This window comes from Zophobas morio, unplaced genomic scaffold, assembly GCF_036711695.1.
Source record: "Zophobas morio isolate AGI-343-1 ecotype UQ-CSIRO unplaced genomic scaffold, CSIRO_AGI_Zmor_V1 ptg000178l, whole genome shotgun sequence".
NCBI lineage: Eukaryota > Metazoa > Arthropoda > Insecta > Coleoptera > Tenebrionidae > Zophobas > Zophobas morio.
The window spans coordinates 94,994-120,359 of NW_026972282.1; the positions used below are offsets into that span (position 1 = coordinate 94,994).

General features: G+C 32.8%; 1 protein-coding gene across 1 annotated transcript; it reads left to right on the forward strand.

Moving 5' to 3' along the window:
- The first annotated feature begins 19,497 nt into the window (after positions 1-19,497).
- Positions 19,498-25,339, forward strand: LOC135145723 (PGAP2-interacting protein-like). Its single transcript, XM_064077860.1, has 23 exons — positions 19,498-19,577; positions 20,062-20,175; positions 21,804-21,931; positions 22,059-22,188; positions 22,386-22,417; positions 22,485-22,564; positions 22,622-22,733; positions 22,785-22,837; positions 22,992-23,084; positions 23,135-23,217; positions 23,271-23,353; positions 23,407-23,511; positions 23,579-23,772; positions 23,829-23,909; positions 23,962-24,049; positions 24,109-24,222; positions 24,287-24,353; positions 24,581-24,648; positions 24,724-24,787; positions 24,845-24,902; positions 24,962-25,050; positions 25,115-25,173; positions 25,227-25,339. The coding sequence occupies exons 1-23, from the start codon at positions 19,498-19,500 to the stop codon at positions 25,337-25,339; spliced, it is 2,088 nt and encodes a 695-aa protein (XP_063933930.1).
- The last annotated feature ends 27 nt before the right edge of the window (positions 25,340-25,366 follow it).

Below are 25,366 nucleotides of genomic sequence, written 5' to 3' on the forward strand. Positions count from 1 at the left end.
CCCCATGATCGGTGGTTATTTTAACACACATCCTTAACCCTTTTTAGGGCGTACTTCGTATAACCTAGAGTATTTTGTTAATAATTAAGATACTGAAATGGCTTAGCAAAAGTTAGCTATCATCCCCTTAGTATTACAATATATGGTACATACAAGCCCGTCAACGATTTTAACCCTTGCATAGTAATAGTTGACATCTTAGTGTCATGACAGCATCCTTTCATTGCGTTTGTTCGCTATGTTGTCGGTGGGTGATTATCATCATGAACCTTTTTGGATAGGATAACCGGGAGTATTAAGTTCAGTTAAAGATTAGCTATCCATTTAAGATATTTTACATTACTTCAAGTAACATATCCAGCTTCTGCTATTTATGAAGCAAACACTTTTTTTAATAAACTATCATATATGGAATATTCGTTAACTTGTTTTTTTGTTTCAAAGCTTCTGTCTATTTTCACAACTATAGCTAGCGTCAGAGAGGACTCGAACTTCAAAGGCGTAATTTTAGCAGCTTCCACGTACCATTTAAATATATATTAAACAACTGTCTCGGCTTCCTAGTGCTTCTTATCGTAACCTTTGAAGTATTGAGAAAATTTATTTATTGCTTTTTCGATTTTGGTCTTGCTAGGTAATCGTAGACTTCCAAATAGCTTGTTAAAAAGAGCTTTCAACTCTACTGCTTCTATTACTGCTAAATTTACATAATGTAATTACTATTTAACCATTTTGGAATGTATATGCCTAGTTATTCAGGAAGAATTATTATATAAACCGTTCATGGAATAAGTAGTTCGTTTATAATGTAAATAAAGTTCGTGCCAATAAACATGCTTCTTGGAACTTATCTTAATGAGTTTTGGTTTCATTATTAATTTTCTGGCTACATCTTTGTGTCAGTACAAACATTTTCATTTATAACAAAGACGCATAATTTCAGTTTTAACGCAGTAAAATTTGACCCCTTTAAATGTTTATTTATGTTTGGAACAAGGCAAAATGCTTCTTTAGGTTTGAACAAGCTTTAGTACCTTAAGGTGGTGAAGATAAATTACTTAAAACCTCGGGGACTCTTATCACATATTATAGTCCATAGCTGCATGAAAGTAGACATTCTTAACATTAAATTGTAAACAATTTAGGTGATAATGTAATGCGTGAACATCAATTAACCTTATATTCATGTTTCTATAGAGATTACCGGAGATCTACATTCTAGATAGTCGTAATTTTCGATTAGTGAAGCCCTTAGAAATTATAGATTTTAGTCTACTATTACTTTTTACCGAATAGTTCCAGGTGTGGTTTTGAGCTAACATTCAATTGGCATTTCAGATGTTTGCCTTTTCCAGATGCTTTCCATTCTTCCTCTGACATATCCTTACGAGGTTCTGAATATGTGTCTGTTTGTTTCTTGCCTAATTTTGAAGGTCTCAAAACTTGTAGGACTTTATAAGCAAACATTTTCAATAACTTTCAAAAAGTAGGTTTCTCGTCAGTAAATGTATTTTCTAAAGTAAAGATTTGACAGCCTCTAGGCTTTCGCCGTTTAGCTGTAGACTCGTGCAGGTCTTTTACTCTCGAACCATATACATATGTTTTTTATCCGTTTTTGAGTTATAATTTTTAGTTGAGTAAGAGTTATGATTTATAATTTATTCAGTAGCTTTGACTTTTAATCAAACTCTGTTTTCCTCTTACTCACAAAATATAATTTATACTTGTAAACTTGGTGGAAAACTTCCATTGGGAATTTTTCTGTTCTCATTTACCCCTTTTAACTTTGACATATAGCTTCTAGGTTTTATAACTTATTCGTAATACACTATCGTTCTAAATTGTTTCTGTGTTTCAAGTTATTTCGTGAAAATTATATCTTTAGATTAAGATTTATTTAATGTAGTTAGTAAAAGAGGAATTTGCTTTCTTAACAGTCTTTATCGTGGAACGATTTCGCACGTGACATCCCATTTTCAAGTTAAAATGTTTTAATCCTCATACGAAATCTCATGATCACTCCATTATAGGGGGGGGTTAAGGAGTTAGACTGTTAAGGATAGCTAATTTAAGAATCTAATTAATGATGCATAAACTTTAAGTCAATAAAGAAAATGATGTAAAATGTCTTTTAGATCAAGGCAAGTCTTATACTGAAATCGCTCGTGAATGTGGTGAGATTAAGGCCCCGCTATCCCAGATTTGAGCTTAATAACCGGGATGAAGCTCTACTTGTACAACAAATGACATGGGTACAAATGAATCTGCAGTGAAAGCTTTATAAATTCATTGAAACAACATTGGATAGACCAGTTTCCAAATCGACCGTATCGAGAGCATCGCATTCCGCCGGTTTTCATGCGAAAAAAAAAAAGTTAAACCCTCTCTGACAGATGATTACAAGCGACTAAAATTTGTTTGTAAAAAGTACGAATATTGGTCCATTTCTAACTGGAATAGAGTGAGGTTTTTCCATATGGTTCAGTTGGAGTATATATAAATTTTTTATTTGTTGTTGTTAATAATATTATTATTTATTAAACTTTTTACTTTTCATTATTACATGTAAACTTATTTATTTATTTGTTATTATGTATATTATTGATAATATTTTCTTGTTGTTATTAATATTGATATTGTATTAAGCTTTTTGCTTATTATTGTTATATCTTAACTTTTTTATTTATTATTATTATTAATGTTAATAATAATATTATTATTTATTGTTAAACTTTTTACTTTTTACTATTATATGAAAACATTATTATTATTTTTTTATTATTATTATAAAATTTTTAAGTTATTAGTAATATTATTAATTATTAAGCTCTTTACTTATTTTTATTATATCTTCCATTTATTACTATCTTTGTAATTTTTTTATATTGTTAATAATATTTTTATTACCATACTTTTTATGTATATTTTTACTATATGTGTCCTTATTTATTTTTTATTGAAATAATTTTTTTTGTTAATAATAATTAATATTATTTACTTCATTTAATTATTATTATAATATTTTCTTTATTGTTTATAATAAAAATAATAATAATAATTTAGCTTTTTACTTATTATTATAAAAAAATCATTTATTTTATTATCAATTATTTAAATACAAAAATTTTTGTATTTTTTTATATAAAATATAAAATTTACATTATGTAAACTTTTGCTTTTTATTATATACATATTTTTTTAAGTTAAAATTTATTATTATTAGTAATTAAGGTTATTTTTATGGTTTTTTTATAATAAAATTTTATTAAACTTTTATTTTTATTATTTCTTATTTATTTATAATAACTTATTAATAGTCATATCAAATTTTTTTTATCAAATATAAAAAACAGATTAGTATAAATAATTATTTAACTTTAATATCTTTTTTTAACAAATATCATCATAAAGTATTATTTATTATTATATTATAAAATTTTAAAAAAATTTTAACTTCTTTTCTTATTGTTATAAAGATTTATTGTCTAATTACCTCATAATAATATAAGTATAAATACATAATTATTCTTTTTAATTATATATCAAAATAAATTTTGTATTAAGAATAATTTTTACTTAAATATCGTTCCCAGTGCTAGACTGGAATCCCCTGATCTCAATCCCAGTGAGCATGCTTGGGGGGGATCTTGAAGAGGAAATTGGGAGCGTACAAATCAGCCCCTGCTAACTAGGATAAGGGGAAATATGTAATACCGGATCAACGATACAGTCTGATTGCAAGAATGTTAAAGAGGATAGAAGCAGTGATCCTGGGAAAAGGGGGCTATACTAATTACTAAAACCTCATTTACTTAATTAAACTTTTTCTACGTGCAAATTTTTATTTATAATCTCCCAACTTTACAAGCTCATACCTACTAGAATATTAAACCAATTCAAGATCAAGTGTTATTAAAATGTAGCTAGAACAGAAGTTTATTGTAAATAAATTTTAAAGTAATCCATCACTTTATTAAAAAGTTATTTTATATAAAATGAAAAAATGCAAAACATTGAAACAATTTTGAAAAATATTGTTTACAATTCCTCGTCCATCCCCGCATGTTTATAGGGCAGGTTTTAGAAGTATGCCTTTATGAGGAAGACATTTTTATACAGGGCGCGTGACAATATATTATATCAGCCCCAAATATAGGCTATGCGTTCACCTTGGGTGTCATCCTGTAAAGGCGCTCCTACACAAGAGGACACGTTGATAATAAAATCGACTAAATTGACTCTAATCAAAACTCATTTTTGGCTCTGGAATGAAGGCTTGTAATAATTCTTCGTAATCTCATCTCCAGACATCCTTATTTATAACATTCGTTCACCAATTCTTTCCAGTTATCAAAATTCATACATTCTGCAGCATGACCGAATCCAGTCGACTTTTGCTCATTCACAAAAACTAAGTGCTTGTTCTGGGAGAGTAGGAGCAGCGATCCCAGTTACAGTCCCGAAGAGGAAGTGTATTTTATATCCTCGGGGGAGTAAAAGAAGTAAATCAAAATGCGGACCTTAACTGCAAGCATCCCCCTTGAAAAAGTCGTGTCGATACCCAAACGGTCGAATCCTCGAATCTTACACTGCCGAGCGCGGACTCCGCGTCTTAGGAACACAGTACCCAAAATACACGGCGGAGACAGGTATACCACACGAATCATATATTGCCCTTTTGAATAATGTTCATATTTCTAAGGCAATGGAAGCCCTTATCTCATCGGGCCCTCTGCTAGTTTTGATTGATTTAGGCGACGAAAAGGAGTTACTGAGGACATAAATCAGAACTTTTACTTACTGGGCTCAATTCTCCGAGAGCCTTTTCAGCATCTTCCTTCTTACTCAGAAAGCCCGCTTTGCTTGACATTGATGGTGCTGAATTCGAGGGGGCTTAGACCATGTCCTATCACAAGCGCCACGTCAACATATGAAGTTGAGCCCCACCTTCACTGTTTGCCTGATGAATTAAACGCCCTTATCTGCGAGCGGCTACGCCTTATTCGAGTGGTCACGATGTCACGACGCTCCGACGATTAATAGGCGCTTAATAGACTACTCTGCGCATTAGAATAAGCTGTTGGCGCACCATAACCGTGGGAGACAAAGTTAAGTAATATATCGAATGGGAGCGATAATAGTCGCATCTCTTTCCGGAAGTTTATTAGGAAATACAAATACCTAACACTTAGGCCATTACCCACTTTGCGAGACGGCAATTTTGTGGCGGAAAATGATGCTTACAAAGCGAACTCAAACTTCCTTGCTGGTATCGGCGAACACAGTTTGAGCCGGTCAAACACCATAGTCGAAATAGTAGAAATTATTAACGATTTATGGACACGAAAGGCACCTGGCCCCGACGGTCTCACCAACGTTTACCAACGGTGGCAGTGGAACGCTTATGCTGTCTCATCAACTCTACCCTGGGTTGCGGCTCCTCCCCCTTGCGCTGAAAGACGGTGAATATGTGATGCTCCCAAACACACCACGACCAGCATCTACGTTAAGCAAATACAGGTATATCAGCCTCTTGTAAGTCGTTTCCAAAGTAGCTGCGGCGGCCATACTGCGCCGCTTGAAAGCGTTTTTTGAAGCTAACCACGCCCGGCCAGAGTTCCAAGTTGGATTTCGACAAGGGCACTTTACGACTCACAACTCCTTCTCTTGGCAGAGTGGACGACTCGTACCTTTAATTTAAAAAAGGCAACGGGAGACTTCTTTCTTGATATCGAAAAAGCGTTTGACCAAGTTTGGCACAAGGGCCGGCCTCACAAATTGCGCATCATAGCCCTTCCTACTATTCTTTTTAACATGATCAAATCTTACCTTAAGGACCGCGTCCTTAATATACATGTGGACGCGCTCACTCCTAAGAGCACTAACAGCCGACCTACAAGAATTTCTTCTATCACCTCTACTTTTTGCACTCTATGTAGGCGACATGCGTCACACCCTTTTGACATATACATACGACTAGCTTATGTTCCGATGACACAGCGATTTACTCCTCGTCAAAGTCAACTGCCCTATTGCGCCAGCGTTAGCACTACCACCTAGTGGCTCTTGCCAACTGGCGTCGTCGTTGGAAAATTACTATTAATGCGGAATAGAACAAAGCCCGTTTTGTTACAAAGAAGCGCACTACACCACTACTGCCGCTAACCTTTGGAAATAAGGTAATACCTTGAAGTTCTAAGGCAAAATACCTGGGGATCATTATCGACAATAAGCTCTCGTGGTGGTCAGGTAAACTATATCGCGGCGAATGTTAAGGCGGCGGTTCAAACTCGTGCCCGAAGCAATCTCTCGCTGCACAACAAACGACTCTTGTATTGTTGTGCATCCGGACGACCATGACATAGGCGTCCATTGCCTGGGCCTAGGACTCACCGGCAATAGTCTCTTCGCCTCAAGTGAGACAAAACAAGCTTCTACGCCTTATAACGGGCGCGCCGTTGTTTATTAGCAACGATGTATTACATCAAGGCCCCTCCAGATTAAATCTCTGTGTAATGTTTTTCCACGCAACGCTATCACCACCTACACTCGACTCAATCAGCACAACAATCGATTACTCAGTTGAGGTTAACTACGAAATCGGAGCCGGTGTACGCTGTTGCCGACAGTGCAATGGGCTCTAAAGGTAAAGTTATTATTTTTAATATATGTATATGAGGTTGCTTTAACACAAGCTTAAAACTAATGTGTACGCTATCACCCTGTTGAGAGCTCGTAAATTCGGCGTTTTCCTTTTACCACCCGATCGAGCACCAAAGAATATCATTAATAAAAGAAATAATAATTTTATATAACCATTTCTACTATAGGCGCTCTCTCAACAGTCGAGACCTATTTATGGGACTAGAAATCCTTTAACTGGTACGAAGGTACGTATACGTAATAAACTGTGTGCTTTAACGTGTATAAGCGTACCCGATTTTTATGTGCAGCAGTGACCGTGCTGTAGGCCTTTGTATAAGCCACCAAAAATATATTTGAATAATATGAATAGACCTTAATGAAAAAAATTCAGTTTAAAAAACGTATATAAAACGTTCGAACCGGTTGAAAGGTTAAAAACTGCTTGTGTTTGGCTTGCGTGGTACTTAGAGGTTATAAATGAAAGTAGAAACACCATTGTGGCAATTATAAGTGAGTAATTATATTTTTATAGCTTTAAATAACAGTGAACTACTGTTTCCGTTCCAGAAGGCATACGCCCTAATATATTTTAAAAAAAAAACCAAGAAGTTTATAGCATGAACATTTTACAATCTCAATCCGGTTTTTCTTTAACAAATTATTTGGGGGGCTTTTGATTTAAAGTATGGTCGGTAATCTCATATCATAGTTACTGAAGTGGCGTTAAAAATTGGAAGACGGAAGTTTTCATAATATATATATATATATATACTACTGAAAACTTTCAGAAGAGTCAAATAAATTTATTAGGTAAGATAGAAGGACAAAAGTCAAAAAAGATTGGCGAGCAGGACATCGAAACAAAAGGGATTAGAGGTTTAAAAAAGGTAGCATGAAGCTAAAACCTCAAAAAACGAACTTAGAACCTGAAATGCATATGGGGGATGACATAAGGAAAGTTTAATTACAACCTATTATACCGTCTAATTACTATATGGTAAAATAACTATCAAACATGGCGTCTCGTCATACATAGTTGGACCCCTCCACCTATCTATAGTACTGCATTAATAAACCCTTAGAATAAAAGCACAATGGCAACAGCGAGAAAGACTGGGTACTTTAACTTAAAGACTTTTCAGGAAGAGAAACCATTAAAGTCTAACCATAACCTTCGAGTATACATAGTGTAAACTTCTAAGAATTTTTTTTTTTTCAGTCCTTCGGGACAGTTATTATAGCCCTATAAAGGACATAGGCTGGTGGTACTCGTGCTACAACCCCTACAGTAGAGGGGAGAGCAGTTCTAGCGGCTTAAGGCCTCCCACGAAGACCAGTCGTAGTATGCCAATGCCTAAAAAAAAATTCTTTTGGGCTTTAAAACTGTACTGAGTTGTTAGCTTACTTTGTTTTGTTTTACTTTACACTGTAAGTTTATATAAAGGTTTCTTGAATAGGTAAGCTGGTAAATCGTTACTAATATAAACGTTATACAAACCTTACAAAGAAATATGGTTTTTAAAGTATACTATATTCGAAAAGCTGAAGGCGGTCAAGTGCGTTTAGAGTTAAAGAGACTTTTGGAGCCTACTAAAAGCTAGCAGTTAAAAAAATTTTGACGCACTAAAAAGGTCAATATAAGGAAGGAGAAGTTTATTAGGTTAAATGTGAAAATCCATTATGCAGGAGTCGAGAATTGTGTCGTAACTCAGCGGGAAGGACCATTATTAAAACTATAGAAAAAATATATAAAAATATATAAACAAATATAATATATATAAAAACAAATTATAAAAAAAATATAATTAAAAACAACCAAAAAATAAAGGGGGCAGAGTAAGATAAATAGCTAATCGATGGGGTCTTCGTTTTTTTTTTTTTAAGTTTTATATATCACTAAGTTAAGATATCTAAGATTGATCATAAATCTTTGTTGATTGGATATTATTATTTTTTTGATACTATGTATTGTTTTTTTAATTTTATTAAAATCTTGTTAACCATTAAGGTGTAGTGGGCTCGATTTCCACCGACTCAACTTTTTTTTTCGGACTTCTATGATTGCGAACATAACCACTTTGTCCCCATAAACAGCTATCAACTTATAATTGATTATTGTGACCTGAGAATTTAACCTGTTAGAGTTTATATAAAATTTAGATGGAGCTCTATGAAAATAGCGCACAATAAAAGCGTATGAAACTACGCACTTGGCCAGCACCCTATAATACTCGTCAGTTAAAGGGCACTATAGAACTACGCAACATTGAATTTATCTACTACATGTTCGCTTTAATCGAATCAGATTTTCATACAAAGAAGAGCGCAAGAAGCAATTGTAAAGAAAAGACTTCGTTGTTACGGAACAACAAGAGATACCGATAAGTTGAAGGAATAAACTCACCCCCTTAAGAGAAATGACATATTATAAAATATACTAAAACGATGAGCAAATTTATTTAGATACTTAAAGCAGTTCATTGCAGAGAGTGAATTGAAAGAATTTTAAAGGTAAATTTAATGCTATTAGCATATTAGAGGCTCAAACGTAACCACACTTGTTGCAAAGGTAGTAATATTTATCTTAATAGTAATAACAACAAAGAAAACTGGGAAAGTAACTTAATTATGATCGTAGTATTAATAAAAGTTTGTGGCCTAAAGTAAATGTAACTAATGTTTGCAAATTTTCGTTAGTTTGGGTACGGTCTAGTTTTCCAAGACGCCCTTAGCAAAGTATGCGATTATAAAAAAGGTTTGAGTTTTGCGTACTAATGCTCTTAAACGCTTTACTACGACGAATACTTTCCGGAATGATGAACTTATAGGAATTACATAATTAACTTGTTAGAGAACTTATAAATTTGTTGCGGGGAAAAGTATGAAGTAAAAGTTAGGTGGGGATCCTAATGAAAAAAGCGTTTTAGAATTAGAGCCCATGGGGGAAGTTGAACTGAGAGTAACAAATTTCACCACCTGGGATCACATATTATACATGTAATTACAGTTAGTGAAATTTAAAATTTATTTAAAGCCGACTAGAGAAGTCATTCAAGTCTTTTCATTGAAACTATCATTTATAAGTATCGTGGAAAGAAGTGCATTAAGGGCTTGACAAGTTTTTAAGGATGTGCAATGCATTGCACTGAAAGATGCAAACAGGAGATGCAGATCACCTATCGGAGAGACATTAAATGTTAAAAATAAAGGGACGGGTATTTAAAAGAATAAAAAAATGTACACATGAACACCAACAAAATAAGATAAAAATTAAGAGAGCAAAAATAAAATGAAAGAAAAAGAATATTTTATTCAAAATTAGTATTTGCTTTGTATATATATTTAATATGATTATCCAGCCATTGTTTTAAATTCTTTAACGTCATAAATAAACACAAGAATGTCCACATTTAAAATCCAGCTTTTGTACTTTTAGATTGTTTTCTAATTTAATTCTTTTTTTTTGGTATTCTAAAATCTTTACTAATTTCTTATAGTAATAATTATTGTTATAATTATTGTATTTAATTTTAAATAATTTAATTTAATTTATTTAAACTTATACTATTAATTAAAATTTTAATTACCTATTCAAATCCAGTTTTTGTACTTTTAGATTGTATACTTAGTTATTACTATTTTCACATTAATCTTATAATTAGTAGAGAAAAAATATATCGTATATTGGGTTATGCAAAGTACTCCTATCAGAAGAATTACATAGAGCCTAAAAAGTATTTTGCTAATATAATTCTAGATGTAAGGGCACAACAGAGTGTTACCGTGTTTTAGTAAGGTCTAAGCAGTTTATTTTAAACAGTAGGCCTCAGGAGTTCAGAGCCTGCTAAAAAAATTTCTTTTAACTCTCCATTCTATTTTTTAAAAATATATTTTAAAATTAACACGGACCAAAACTTTTTTTTATATATTATTTGCAGATCATATTTTTATAGCAAGCTCATAATTTCTAGAAGTTCCTTTGTTTTTTATAAAACTTAAATTTTTCAAAAATGTTCGAGGGAGTGTATTATTCCACAGACTTGCGTTAGTTTAAAGGAAGGTACTTTTAACTTTAATATATAACTTACGCTAGATTGTTGTTAACTTTTGAGTATTTTTACCTCTTTTATCAAGACCAATTTTTAAAATTGATAAAACACTTCGACACTCCCTTGCCTTTGACAGATAAATTTTCATAGTATATAAGGCCTAAAACAACTAAGCTTTATTTGAACTCAAAAGCAATCTTTTTTGTCTTATTAGATAAAGAGTAGGCTTCAGAACAATAATATTATTTATTGAAGATTCAAAATATGAGTGTTATCATAAAAGAAGCGAACGTGGTTTTAGAGCAAAAAAAATGTGGCTTTAAACAACTTGAGGCTCTATTAAGAAAATAACGAGAACTCACTAATTATTTTATCTCATACGACAAATTTTAATGTATTTTCAAATTTGCTTTCTTAATGGCTTAAAAAATAACCAATTTAGTCCTTGGATAGTAACATGGATAATTTCTATGCCCTGTCAAAAATTTTATATACATTGCTGCTTGAAAAATTAGATCCTTTATCTGAAAGCATAACTTAAAATATTTTTTTTTTAAAGAGTAAATATTATTATACACTTATTATTCCAGAGCTAAAAAATTTTTTAAATAGTATATATATTAACTTTCATACCCAATCATACTTCGAAAACTTCATAACGCCTCTACCCGAAATTAGTTAAACCTAATACCTTATTAATAAGCCAAAATTTCTATATTCCTTTAATTTTTGGGAATACGTTGCACACAACCCTTTCTAACATTTCTTGTAATAATTTCTGACTTTAAATTATAATTAATCAATTTCTTTTTGACGACATGACATCATTTACTGAGTTACCTTTAATTCGCTAATTCACCATTGCTTTTATTCGACCATCACATGTATAGGGGTTGCTTGTACAATATTTTCTGATATTAATTGCGCAGTTTTTTTCACCAATCTAAATAGTTAACCTCACATATCGTAAATTAACAAGACAGGAATCATAAAGACCTAAGATGTTAGTTACTTCCAAAGATTTAATATTTTGTAAAACATCCGCTAAATTCTACAAAGAATTTTTGAAAAAAAATAAATTTTTAACATAGCTACAAAATCAAAGTAACTTTATTACCCCTTGCACCTGTAAAAATCTTCTTAAACAAAAAAGGCAAGAATGAAAAACCAATGTTAAGGGCTGCAAAAAAGGATCCTGGGCGTTGATATTGTGATTACTATAGAAAAGGAACTGTAAATCTCCACCAACTATTAATTCAAAAGCTTTTCTGTTTAAATAAACACCAACCTCTTTCTTTACCAGTTCTTTATAGGATTGTTTAGTTCGTTTAGGAAATTGGTTATTTTCTGGTAGCTATACTTATCTGAACAAAGGAAAAGCATACATTAAATATTAAGTTTATTTAAGTAATAAAACCAAATTTATACTTCCTCATCTTCGTTTATGTATATTTGGTTAGATTTATTTAGACTTTTTTATGTTAAAAATATGTAAATATTAAAGAAGTACGAATAAATAAAAAAATAAATAAGTTCGCTAAATAAAAAAGATGACAATAATGAGACAAAAACCCAGAAATATTTAAATAAAGAAACTGGAGTAGTAAAATTATTTTTTTTAGGCTTTTTTATATAATAAGGTCATCTATCATAATTAATTAACATGCTATCTAGTAGAAGAATCGGTTATTTAAGAGAGCTACTATTGATTAATTTTAAAATTTTGAAAAACGTAGGTTGTTATATTAAAATATTTCAATTATTGCTAGATCTACTAGATATTATTTTATCTTATTAAAAAAATTGTTAAAACTGTATTGGTTTTTTATTTGCATTATTAAGAATATTTGATTTAGATCTAGAAATTTTTAAAAACAAATTTAGTAATTGCCATATTTGTATATAATAATATTGACTATAATTATCTCTTGCAATAATTTTTGAATTGTTTTTCAACCTTGAGAGCGTACCTTGATGCTAATTTGACATTCACAAAGTTTAGTTTGCTTAATTTAATTTTATTCTTTAGAGCAATTTTAATATATATCATTATTTAACTAATATTAGTTAGTTTGGCTCTAAAATCATCGAAAGTGAAAAACCGAATCTATTGCTGAGAAGTTTTATAAATTACAAGCACCGTTAATCTCTTAATAATGAAAATTTTAATTTGCGTATTAAATGCCAGTTTTATAACTTAATAAAGGTGTAAGTGTCGAACTTATACCCTTATAACGGATTTAATCGCACCCAACTGTGGGGCATCCACTATTGGAGTTGGGGTTAATTTCCACAATAAAACTTAGTAAATAAATTAATACCTTAATTTTCGCATAATCGTGCTATACTTCTATATTTAACTGTCTTTTGCCTTAATTCTTTCTTTTGAACTATTGTGCTCCTTAACTAACCAAGAGTAAAAAACTGACATATTCAATAGCTTTATTAAATTGCTTCGCGCTACACCAAAAAGATCTTCTTTAATTTTACCATTCGTTTAAAATTTCTCTTAACTTTTATTTCCATTTTTTAAATAATGCATTACTTCATTAGTGAAGTAGTTTTAAAAACTTTTAGCCTAAAATACTTCATACTAAATAATCACTGGTTTTTATGTAATTATCATGAGAAAATTAATTAGTCCTGTCTTAAAAAGTATTACAAATAATTATGAAATCATTATTATTTTTAAATTTACTTTGTTACTATGTTCATATGAATTAAACTAATAAAAAGAAAAAAGGGCATTCTTAATTAGTGTTTAGTAAAAACATTGAAATAATTAAGTTATTTGTAAATTTCATTCGTTTCTGTTCTAGTATTAATTACAGTATTACTAAAAAAAATTTAAATTATTTATAATACAATATTTTTGATTACAAGTACTTTTTAAAAAACTAAAATTATTAAAATGAATGTTCTTATTAAAATTTTATAAATTAATTAAGGTGGCATTTAACATTTTGAAAGGTTATGAGGGTTCCAACATTCCAAACCCTCTGTACATCATTAATGTTCCCGTAAATTAGGAAGCAAGAAATTAATTTTATTCTTCACTATAACCAAATTGCCCAATGAACTTCACAAATTATTATGTCCTGCGAAACAACTTGAAGTACATATATATTCCATTTGGAACGCCAAGGGCATTCGATGCAAAGAGAGGAGTTAGAAGAGCTTCTTATAAGGAAAAATATATTAAATTCTTGTGAGCTAAATAAACTGAAAACCCGGAAATATAGTTAAATTTCCCAATTACATAGTATATTATTAAGATAGAATTGCCTCTGGAAAAGGTGTGCAAAACTGATCAGTAGACATCTTGTCCCTTCAGAGATTTTATTCATCGGAACAAGTGCAATTTAAAAAAAAATAATTTCTACGATCAAAGTGCTATAGCCATTGTCTCTTCAAAAAAATCTCTGTGAAATTTTTAGTAAGTAGCGAATTGGATACCGATATAAGTTTTAAAAACTTCTTATTCCTATATGGTGACCTGCACTCTAAAAATATAGCAGGTTAATGTACTTAAAGCCATCGTACCCATTTAAAACGAACATCGGTATTGGTTTACGGCGATAGAGAGAAAGCGGATGTCTTTTAGTTAAGCGACCATCCTTAATAATTCTTTAGATAGGACAATTACTCTCACACATATTTTATATTCCACTAAGAAAAAAGTACCTTTAATCGAATATACATACTTCAAAAGAGTACTATCAATGATGAAAAACACCTTTTCAAACAAAAAGTCACCAGGACTTGATGGTTAAAAAAACCTTCGTGCTAAAATACTCACCTAAAAAGCCTTAAAAACTTTTAATTTTCATATTAACATCACCCTTTGTTTTTTACTATTCCCGGTTTGATTGAAAGTAGCCACTGTTATTTTTCTATAAATATGATAACCCCCTTCTTTAGCCCACAAACTATCGCCCAATAATTCTACCCAGTACTGGCAAAATAGCAGAGACAGTTATATTCAAATGTTTCTATCAATTTGTAAAGCAAAGTTATTCATCCCTATAAACCAATTTAAGTTTAGAAGGGGCCGTTTAAATTAAAATCACTTTTGAGGCCTACCGAGCACGTGACTAAAGGAACAACAGGAAGTCCGCGTGTTGTTCAACTAGATACTGAAAAAAACTTTTAGTAGAGTTTGATCATCCAGAAAATATTAGATACCTTTTTTTCATTACTAAATTATCCCTACATTGTAGAAAGTATATTACTAAAAATTGGACCTTGCTTTTACCAATTTTTTAAGGAACATACCCAACACATCCATACTTCAAGAGTTATATCACAATACCTTGACAAGACAGCAATCTTTGGCAGTTATAAATTAGTTCCGCGAATAGACACTGGTTCGATAGTGGTTGCCCTTCAAAGAACGTAATCATCGCCATTATTAAAAAATATAATAGACTATATGTTTAACGAATTGTCATTTAAATATGCCAGGCTCCCGGTGCACTAACATAGAGAAACGATTCCATCCCAGGAAAGTTATATAATTTGTCCTTCGTAATTGAAAAAAATAAAAGGCTTATTTAGATTTGTGCAGAGGTTTGTAATCTAGTCATCTTCAAATGTCTGGAGTAATTTTTAAAGCCAAAAACTTAGAAGAGTAAATGAATCGATAAAGTCAAGGTTTAAAAGCTTTCCACTTGTGATTAGGTTTAGCCTTAACTTTTTTTATTCCTCACTGGGCTTGGGCTAACTCTTAGGCTTAAGTTAATGAGCCTTCATTTGAAAACCTTACCCCAAAGCGTGTAGGTTTTCTGTGTTAAACTAGCTTAAGCAGCAATACTTGGAATCAATCTAGCATTTAAGCAATAATTAAGAAAAGAAAAGGGGGGATTGTTCCTGTAATATCCCTGTTTACACATGAATAAATAATTGAAATGGAAATGAAAGTAGCTTACCTAAGGTCGATAGTTATAAAAGAGTACTCAGGGTACATTAAGCTTGGGTTTTAGCCAACCTGTACGACGTTACATTTTCAATGCTACTCTGTGCATTACCATAAGGATTAAGGAGTGTTCTCTCTTCCTAGTTTTGACTTATCTTCTACTACTAGCTATGCTAGTACTCCATTCGGCATAATTTCTGAATACCATTTGGGTAGCTTTTGTTTGGGTATACTGATCAATATTGGACTAAGTAGCTCTCTGAAATTGTAACTGAATTAACACTTACTCAAGCTCTTTAGATTTGGATATCTTAGTTTTATATAAATCAAATAATTTTCTTTTTTTAAACTAAAAACCTTTGAATTGAACGAATGCTTACTAAATAAATGCTTGGGTTCGGTGCCATAGTAATTTCTCTTTGCCGGCTATCTATTTTGCAGGAAGTTAGTGAATCCGGCAGTAAGGCTCAAGTGAAGATTTCTGCTTTTGTGCTATGAAATGTTCGCCAATGTGATAATTTTGTAACCACGCGTCCCTGATTTGTGCAAAAAGTTCCTATTAAACATAGTAAACACTGTAAATGCTGTATCGCTTTCATTAACTCAACTGCAGCTTTCTTTGGTCTAAGAATACCAATTTCAACATTACTCGTGTTACTATCTACTAATCTTGAAATCTTTGATAAAGCCTTACCTACCTTATCGTAATTTGTCAAAGCTATGTGGTGGAGTTGGAGTTTTTTATAACATAAAAGTTGGTACTAGCAGCGATTGCTGCCTTGGTTCAGTTTAAAACAGGTAAAGAAATAGGTTCGACCTAAAGAGGTCTAGTCAATCAAAGACGATAATGCTAAAAGTATTAAAAAATAATTGAATCAATGGTACTACCCCCCCTCCCCCCATCGTAACGAGTGAGAATAAGTTCGCATTATTGGAATTCGTTAAAGATGCTCATGTATTTTTCTTACCTTTGTTTAAATTTTGGCTTGGGTGAAGAAATCTATCCTTTCTCTAGGGTTTTTTACCGTTTTTTTTACGAATAAACCATCATGTAGAGCATATAAGAAGGATTTTGATTAAAGCCTCACAAGTAATCATATCCACAATCACTTTTTTATGGTAAATTTCCTAAGAAAACACAGTATATTTCTATTTCGACCCTGCTCTTGAATCATCCTTTAGAGTACCATGTTGAGTTATGCGCTATCTAGCTAACTTTGTTAATAGGTGCTGGTGTTTTAAAGCTAATTCTGTTTAGCTAACCTAAATTCCTTAAACTAGTCTAAGTGTCTTTTTCGAACTGTTATAGGTTGGTTGGCGAAAAGCTTGGTAAAATCCATAGAATGGAGATTTATATGACTATTCAGAGCTTGACCTCGGAAGATACCTAAATTAAAAGATTTCAGCTTTATCTATCCATTGAACGAATCATCAACAATTATGTAATGGAGTTATTGTTTTGGTGATCTTCCTTAAACTTTTTGAAGAGGACTCTTCCTTGCTTTAGTTAGAAACACTTTCTCAATATAATTAGGGGTCCAAAAAGCATGTATAAGAGAATGTAAACTAGTTTTTCTATCTCGGTGCTCGAGCATGTACCAGCGCTTTGTACCTTTAGTTTTTTTACATTTTAAAGTCTTATCTTGCGCGAGCATTCTTATTATTACGTTGCCCACCGCGAGGTACGCGTCGGTGATCCTTTAATAAAATACATTTTTATCAGCGGGTGCAGATTAGGCTCGTAGTGGGATATTTTGGGCATTTGTCAGTTAGCTATATATTGCAGCTTTCGTAATAGTAAACTCTTTGGTGAATTAACGATTTATGTAAGGACTATCGAAAAGGGCACGAAAAAGATGCCTGCATATGCGTCCAGCACTTTATCCCTTGAGGCTTCCCATTGGCTGCTGTCTAGGGTTGACGATTGGTTTGCCATCCATGGACGGTATGGAATGTAAATGCAATTATAACTGTCTCGGTCGTGTTACCCTCTACTCTTCCGAAGTTTTTATAGCAGATGTTCCTATAAGCTTTCTGACTTTGGTCTTGAGCTAGTTAGTATCCGATTTGATACTTGAGGTACCTTCCTGAGTTCAGCTCCATTATGAGAGTGCGTTTTACTATGGAGAGCTGCAGGTGCTTGACGCACGGGTTGAAAGATCTCTTAAAAATTGGTAAATTCAAGAGGTTGGCTGAAGTCCTAAGGCAGGTGCTACTTCCCTGTGTCTTATGACGTACATTATGTTTAGTAGCCTACTTTGGACTTACATCCTGGCGCCATTGTGCTCGCTCGCTAGAACCGTATATGTAGTGAACTGACTTCTGTAGCATGACATGAATTAAAGCTAAGTAACTTTGATGAAAGGATGCTGACGCATTATATGCTTGCATCACCTTCCGGTATTATATATCCTTATACGTAAGTTAGAAAGATCTAGCAGAGTCTGGGTGAAATCATGGTGATACTAGCTAAGTTACTAATCTAAGCTTTCGTCCAATGCAAGTGGCAAAGTCGAACGCAGAAGAAAGTACTGGGTTAGTAATCAGTGGTGACCAGTAGCACAATGCTTCGTTCCTGAGTCACGAGGGCAGTGAGATACTTGTAACAAAGTGTCTGGCTGTACTTGTGTATCTGATATAGCCTTAAGTGCAGAGTAGATATCTGTGCTTTTGGCTATAGAGGCTAATGGTTATTTACCTAGTATACATATATATACATCGCGCAACTCGCTTACGGCACACAAGTGAAGAACACATGGTTATGCACTCAGAGTACTACAATACCTATTCTATACAAAGGAGCTCTCGTTAACCGTAAAACCTGAGATTTACCATTATAATATACTAATAGAATGCTATTGCGATGCCTCGTAGACAGCCAGTTACGATAAAACTATCAAGGGCTATATTATACTTGCTAATCGCGGCTCTACCTTCTGGTCTCCCTATCTGGTTAAAACCAAATTTAACAGATCATCCTAAAGCTGGATATCTGCCATTATTAAAGTTCTATCAGACACCGTTGCATTACAAAATATAATTAGAGAACCCCTACCTATTTTTGATAAAAAAATTTAATTATACCATAATGCAGACCTAAAAGATATATTGAAAGCGATGATTTAAATTGGGGTGTAAGGCATAACATTATGACCTACCACAATTTAAAGATGAATTATAACAAAAAAGTTGTTTGAAGAAACATATTATTCCACGATGAAAACTCTTAAACTTGATATGATGGATTAACATAATTAAACTTGTTAACTAAAAACCTTATTAAGCTATAACCATTTTAGAGAAAAAATTAAGATAAATAAATTCTAGTCAAGGATTTTGATGAAAAATGTATTGAATATAAATTGAAACAATCTACTGAATAGATCTAAAACTAATTCAAAAAAATTAATACGAAACATGCATTTTATATTTAATTATAAATGCAAATAATATAGAGGGGTGGACTGCTTTCTATAATAAATTTGGATTAAAAAATTTTTTTATTAGCTTTTATCTTTAATTATATATATAGTACTTTACTAGACAAAGTAGTTCAAGGGGATTTTTACTTTTTATAACATTATTTAATTCCTTTTTTTAAATAAATTAATCATTTATTTATTTTTTTTATTTAATGATATGTTTTATCTCTACATTTACTTTGTTTATTAATAAAAAGAACTTAGTAAACTTCATTGACCCACGTGTAATAAAATTGAGCTGATAGTACGTATTGCGAGCATGGCACGCCAGAGGGCTTAGTGTATTAGGATTTATAAGGGCGAGGTTACATACGCGACCATCTACGACCGAAGGAAAGAGCCGCTTAGGTGGGAATCGAGCCCGCTCTTGGGTGTACGCATCAATGATCTTAACCGGTAAGCTACGATGCCAACTCTCGACCCTGTTATGTTGGTTTTACGTATTAAACACGTTATAATGCACCTGTATAAGGTGGCCTGTGCAACGTAATTTTTTTTTTTTCATGATTACTAATCTGCTACGCTAGTGTGATAAATGAGGGAGTTAAATTGCCAAATATATCATTACAAATCTATATTATACAGCAACATAGTCTATAATATCGGCTTATAATACAGAACGTAATAATATAAATTAATATTTAACTAATCAGGATAAACTATCGTAGCTTGGATCTTTGGTAGTTTTTTTAAGTGTATTAGTTGACAAGTTACAAAACCGTGCTTTTCTTTAAAAAGATTTACCTTAAAAAACTCGTAAGGTTTTTAATATGTAGACATTTTAACCAAATAGTTATGTTTAAGAACTTTTCTAAACAATCAAATAGATAATAAAGTCTAACGTTTATCAGTTAACCCGGTATATTCAACTTAATGACCCACTAACTTTTTGTTAAACGGTACACTTTGTTGTACAGTTGGATAGTTAGGTCAGTGATACCCACTACTAAAATTTATGTTTGTTTTGTAGGTTATATGTAACTATAGATTATAACTGGATAACCGTTTTTGTAAGAATGCAAGGGGTATTTGACAATGGTTCAAAATTAGCCAGGACTGAGTTAGGAAGTTTCAAGAGAGTAACGTAAATATTATAATTAGTATGATTGAGGCTTTATAAATATAAGTCGTGAGAAGGGATTACTAAAGGCTAACACACTTGAAGCAGTAATTATATAGGATTCGGGCAAATCTGGTTCAGGAAAACATATTATAGTGATTTTATTTGGTTTGCATGTTATTAGGGTGCAAATTTACTTTTTTGTATATATTAAAAAGTATAAACTAGTTATTTTTAATAATTTTACTTTTACTTTTTTAAAACTAATTCTTATAATAAACCGCCTAATTCAAAAATATTTCCACCCAACCAAGTGTACACTAAACAGCAGAACCACATAGAGGGCAATTGTATTCTTTACAAAATTGTTTCAAGTAACTATATTAGGTGATTTTTGAGGTATGCACATTTGTGTTCATAACATTTTAGGAAGTTAATCTTTAATAAAATTTTTAAAAAAGGAAGATAAAAAAAATTACAAAACTATTTAGCTTAAAATGTTAGAAGAAATACCAAAAAAATGATAAATGAAAAGAAAGTTTTACAACATATTTTATTAATTAGAAGCATAATTTCGTTGTTTTTTCACAAAAAAACAATTTAGATTTTTATGAGTCAATTAAAAGCCATCTTTCATTTATAGTTGTAAACCAGCTTATAATATGGTAACTAAAGATTTTGTAACTTGCTGATTTTACAGACCGTAAGTCCTCGAGAATAGATATGAAACAATACATTTAATAATATAATAATTAGATATATTATAGACTACAACATGATATAATTATGACGAAGAAAAGCTCTGTAGAGATTTGTTTGATAATACAGGGCCCTCTAGGAGCACCAAACAACCTAACAGAAAACAAGAAGAAAGATTAGCCGAGCAGGCATGGGCAATATTTATACCTGCTCATGTTGCCCTCGATTCCTTTATTACATACTAAAAAATTTTGTTCATACCACCAAAAACAGAAAATTAAGTTATTGCCAAAATAAGTAAGCCTTAGATGGCCTATATATTAGTATAAACCATACCAGTCTATTTTAGTTCTTATAACTTACTATACAATTTCAGATGAGCTCACTCTTAAATTCTCGCTTAAAAAAATGGAATCTATTTGGTTTTAGTATATCTGGATATTTTATTTTAAATTATAACTATCAATAAAAAAATGAGTGCTTAATGGGTTAAATCATATTTTTAATACACAACTATTTTATTAATAAAAGGATTTCTAGCTGATTTTATCGTCTGTTTTATGCTTGTTTGTCTTCTCACTGCTTTCCCGACTGTTATCTTTTTTCCAGCATTGCTTTCAATGGGTTTCTCTGGGCTTGAGGTCTCACTTTCTTTGAGCTCTGATAAATTCAAAATTTTCATTCTTTTAATTATAGTTTTCACTTGTGGTGGAAGTGTTTACCTTTTTACTTGGTTTAAAACCCTTTTTTAAAATCTTTTATTGCTTTCAAGGCTTTTGGATTCTAGTAATTTCAAATAAATTTTAAACGATATTATTATAAATACTTTTCATGTAACTATACTTCCCCCTATAAGTAGATATTCCTGCCAGCTTTTTACTACTTTTGGGAGACGAAAAACTATTACGTACGAGGGTGTTATATTGGAATTTCTCTGACACTCTCTCGCTTAGTGATACACTCAGGTTTATATTAAAACTCTCCGAGTCGATTACTAACGTTCCTAATTGCCGGTGCAAATGTCCCCTCCCCATCACTTTTGTTAGTCTTGAAACGGGGCTTTTAAGAGGAGCTAAAAATGGTGTGTTTAAAGTGTGTTTTGTTAACATCAGATTAACAAGACGATCTTAGTTATGTGTAACTACATGGGGAGGGTCATTTTGCTTTGATATAAGGCCATTTAAGTTAATTTTTCAAATAACTAATAGTACTCACCTCAAGCCTTCATCGAGCCACACGTGTTGGCTGGGCTTGGGCCACTGCCTGCTTGCTCTTCTTGTGCTTAAGATATGCTAGCAAGTCCGCCAATCCAGTATGGTCTTTTGAGGGTTATGGCAAGTTAGTTCACCTTACAACTCCATAACAATTGTATTTATAACAATTTATGTATTCAACCAAACGCCACGTGGCCAAATATGGTTGGGAGGTTAAAATAAATTATTGTTCTTCAGTTATATATGTCGACGTTTTTATTAAATTGACGTCTTCTGTGACTTTTGTTATACAAGCGTTTTATCTATTATATTTTGTTATAGGCTCATGGCTGTAATAGGTTCCCTCTCAGCGGGTATATATTTGGCAGTAAGCAATGTATCGTCTGATATTTAACCAATAAACCTATATAAATATTACAGTTTGGCTCATTTATGAAAACAGTTTTTTTCCTGCCCTCAGACCAATAAACGCTAAGCAGTCTTTTTCGAAACTTTCTTGGGTTACCTTGTTACAGCATTTATTAACCAAATCGTATGTTTCATTGCCTTGGTCATAGGTCCTTCCCAGCTTGGCCTATGGATCTCTACAGTTTCTTGTTTTATGGCTCTTCACTAATTACAGTGTTCTCTGCCGATGGGCCGGTGTTGATCCCACCTACTTTGGGCCAGGTTTTTCAATTGTGCTTTTTGTAGCTGCTACTTATAAAATTCTGTGGATAGGAGTTATCTTGACTCTGTTCTTTGGTTTTCTAGCCGGCGGCCTCCCTGCTCTGGTTTTCCCTCTGCACTATATACAAATTTTAGCCATTAGTAAAGTAAATTACTTGGTGGGGCAGTTTTAAGCGAAACGCTACGTCCTGCCTATATACTTTCACATATCTGTTTAGGCCTGCTAATTTTTTTTAATGTGTTACTTTAATATTATAGAGTAATCGATTACGCGCCTTCCTTCACCTTATTTTTGGTTTTACCGGAGGCGCGCTGCTTTATTACGCATCTCCTCTTCTTTCGTACTTGGGGGTGCCCTTTACAATCATGTTACGTTTTTCAAGTTCAATTGTTTTTCTCAGGGTTTAGCTGTAGCTCTATTTGTGGCATCATCGTGGGCGAAGGTTTTAGAGGGCGTTCAGTCTTGGGCTTTATACAAGGGAAGGTTGATAATACTAGTATCTATAATAAAGCTATCTTACACTTTTCATAAAAAAGGTTTTTTCTTTTGGCGCAGTCCTGCCTGCTGTTTTTAGAATTTACAACGGTTTGGAACATAGCTTATATGTTTTTAGGAATAGGTTCTATTATTCACGCTTGCTATAAATATTTTTAAACACCACGTGGTCTGCAGGTGACGCATTTCGGGAAGCTCCCCATTACCCACTCTTTTTTGCCATCCTCGTTCTTGGTTTCAACAACATTTACTCTAGTGTAGAGTGCTCTCCAGAGCCTTCTGGTTAACTATGCGACTTTGCCTTATACTTTCGTCCTCGTTCAAGTTTCCTTTTTTTTTATCGCTACAGGCAACCGTCACAATATTAAAAAGGAAGGCAGCGTAGAGTTGTCCTATCGCTCTTTTTCTTTAGAGGGGCTATTATGGATGACTATTTTCTTTTTGCCCTCATTTATGGCTTCCCTTCTCGTGCGCAGCAGTCCAGCTCTGACTGTATCTAACCCTCATCGTGTTTTTGACAAGAGCGAACGCATTAAGGCTATGGTTGTCTTTGCAAACTGGCGGCGCTTGTAAGCTATAATTTACAGATTGTCGGTCAGGTTTGGAATGTCCACACAGGATATGACAATTATGGATTTGACAACTATGTGAGCGGTGTACGGTTATTACAAGACATGGAGGTTGCGCTATTTATATTTTTTCCTTATAAATTTCCCCAAACAGTTTCGTAAGGCTGGAATAATTGCCATCCTCGAGAGCGACCAGGCTCGCTTAATTACCGACAACCGCGATCAAGTCGAGTACTTTGGTGCATCACTCGGTGCTTTTACTCTATTTTTGCTAACTGCTCCCGTTGTACTATTATAAACTTTTATAAAGGTTTTCCTTATTACCATTATGGCATCAAAACTCGTATGTGCACGTGGGGGTGCGCATTACTATCTCTATATCCAATAGTCAACAACGCCGCGACTGTTCTCCCCTCTCCAAAAGGTGCTTCGTTCTTATGCCTCGGGTCATTTTATAAGTTATTTTATATTATAACTCCTCGTCACAGGAACTAAATCTTGCTTGATTGATGTCGTATTAAACGTGAGTGGATATGAAGTCTCTGTTTTAATTAGGTTAACTATGCATTTTACTCCTCCCATTATTCAGCCTTCTGTGCCAGAGCGTAGCTACCTGGTTTTAGGGTCACAGTAAAAGCGGCCATACTTAGAGATTGAGCCTATAGCGCAGTACGAGGCACGCTTGTCCTCCCTCATGCTTATCATACTACTTGCTCTTAACAGAAATCAGCTCTTCCCTTTAGACTTTAGTCGTTGATATCACTTAATAGTAATATAACTAGTCACTTTTCAACGGAGGAATTTCCCGAAGACTTGGATATGCAGAGCTCAGAACTTGCAAAGATAGCAGGTCTCTAAGCTTTGACGTGTATTATGAATTAAAACAATTTTTTAACTTTGCTCTCCTTTCGGAGAGTGCAATTAGCTGCCAAAACGATGCCTACAATAGTCTTATGCTACATAACAAGTGCCCCGACCTCGGATAAACGGTTTCTGAGTCTTCGGTTAATTACCTCCTTTCGTTAAAGTCTACGTGCTGCCTCTAGCAAACCGCCTCATATGAAGCAAAATTATGAAAAACTTATTAAAGTAGGAGGCTTAAAGGTGCTGAAAACTACCGTACCCTTTACTTATCGGTTAAATATAAAAATTACTTTACGTAGGACCCCGACCCTGAGGACTTTGATAGATGGTGCCAGTATATTTTTTATAAGAACATCCAGTGTTTAAATTTTTACCACGTCAATACCTTGTGAGTGTGCTTGGCATAAAGTTTTTATGGATGTTGTGTTCCTAAAAGTTTATTTCGTTGCCAGCTTTTTATCGGACACGGAGGCTCTTGCTGCTGACTTTTCCCTTAAATTTTCTTGCCATGGTTAGCAACGCTAGCCTAGAAATAGTTTATATATATTGATTTTTCCCACTTAGAGAAGGAAAAGAGTAAATGCCAGACTTCTTATAAACCGGTAGTCGCCAAGGTGTACGACTATGACATTAAACATAGAAAACTGGTATACAAGTACAATAGAAGCAGATTATAAACACCATAAAAAACTTTTTTCTTATAA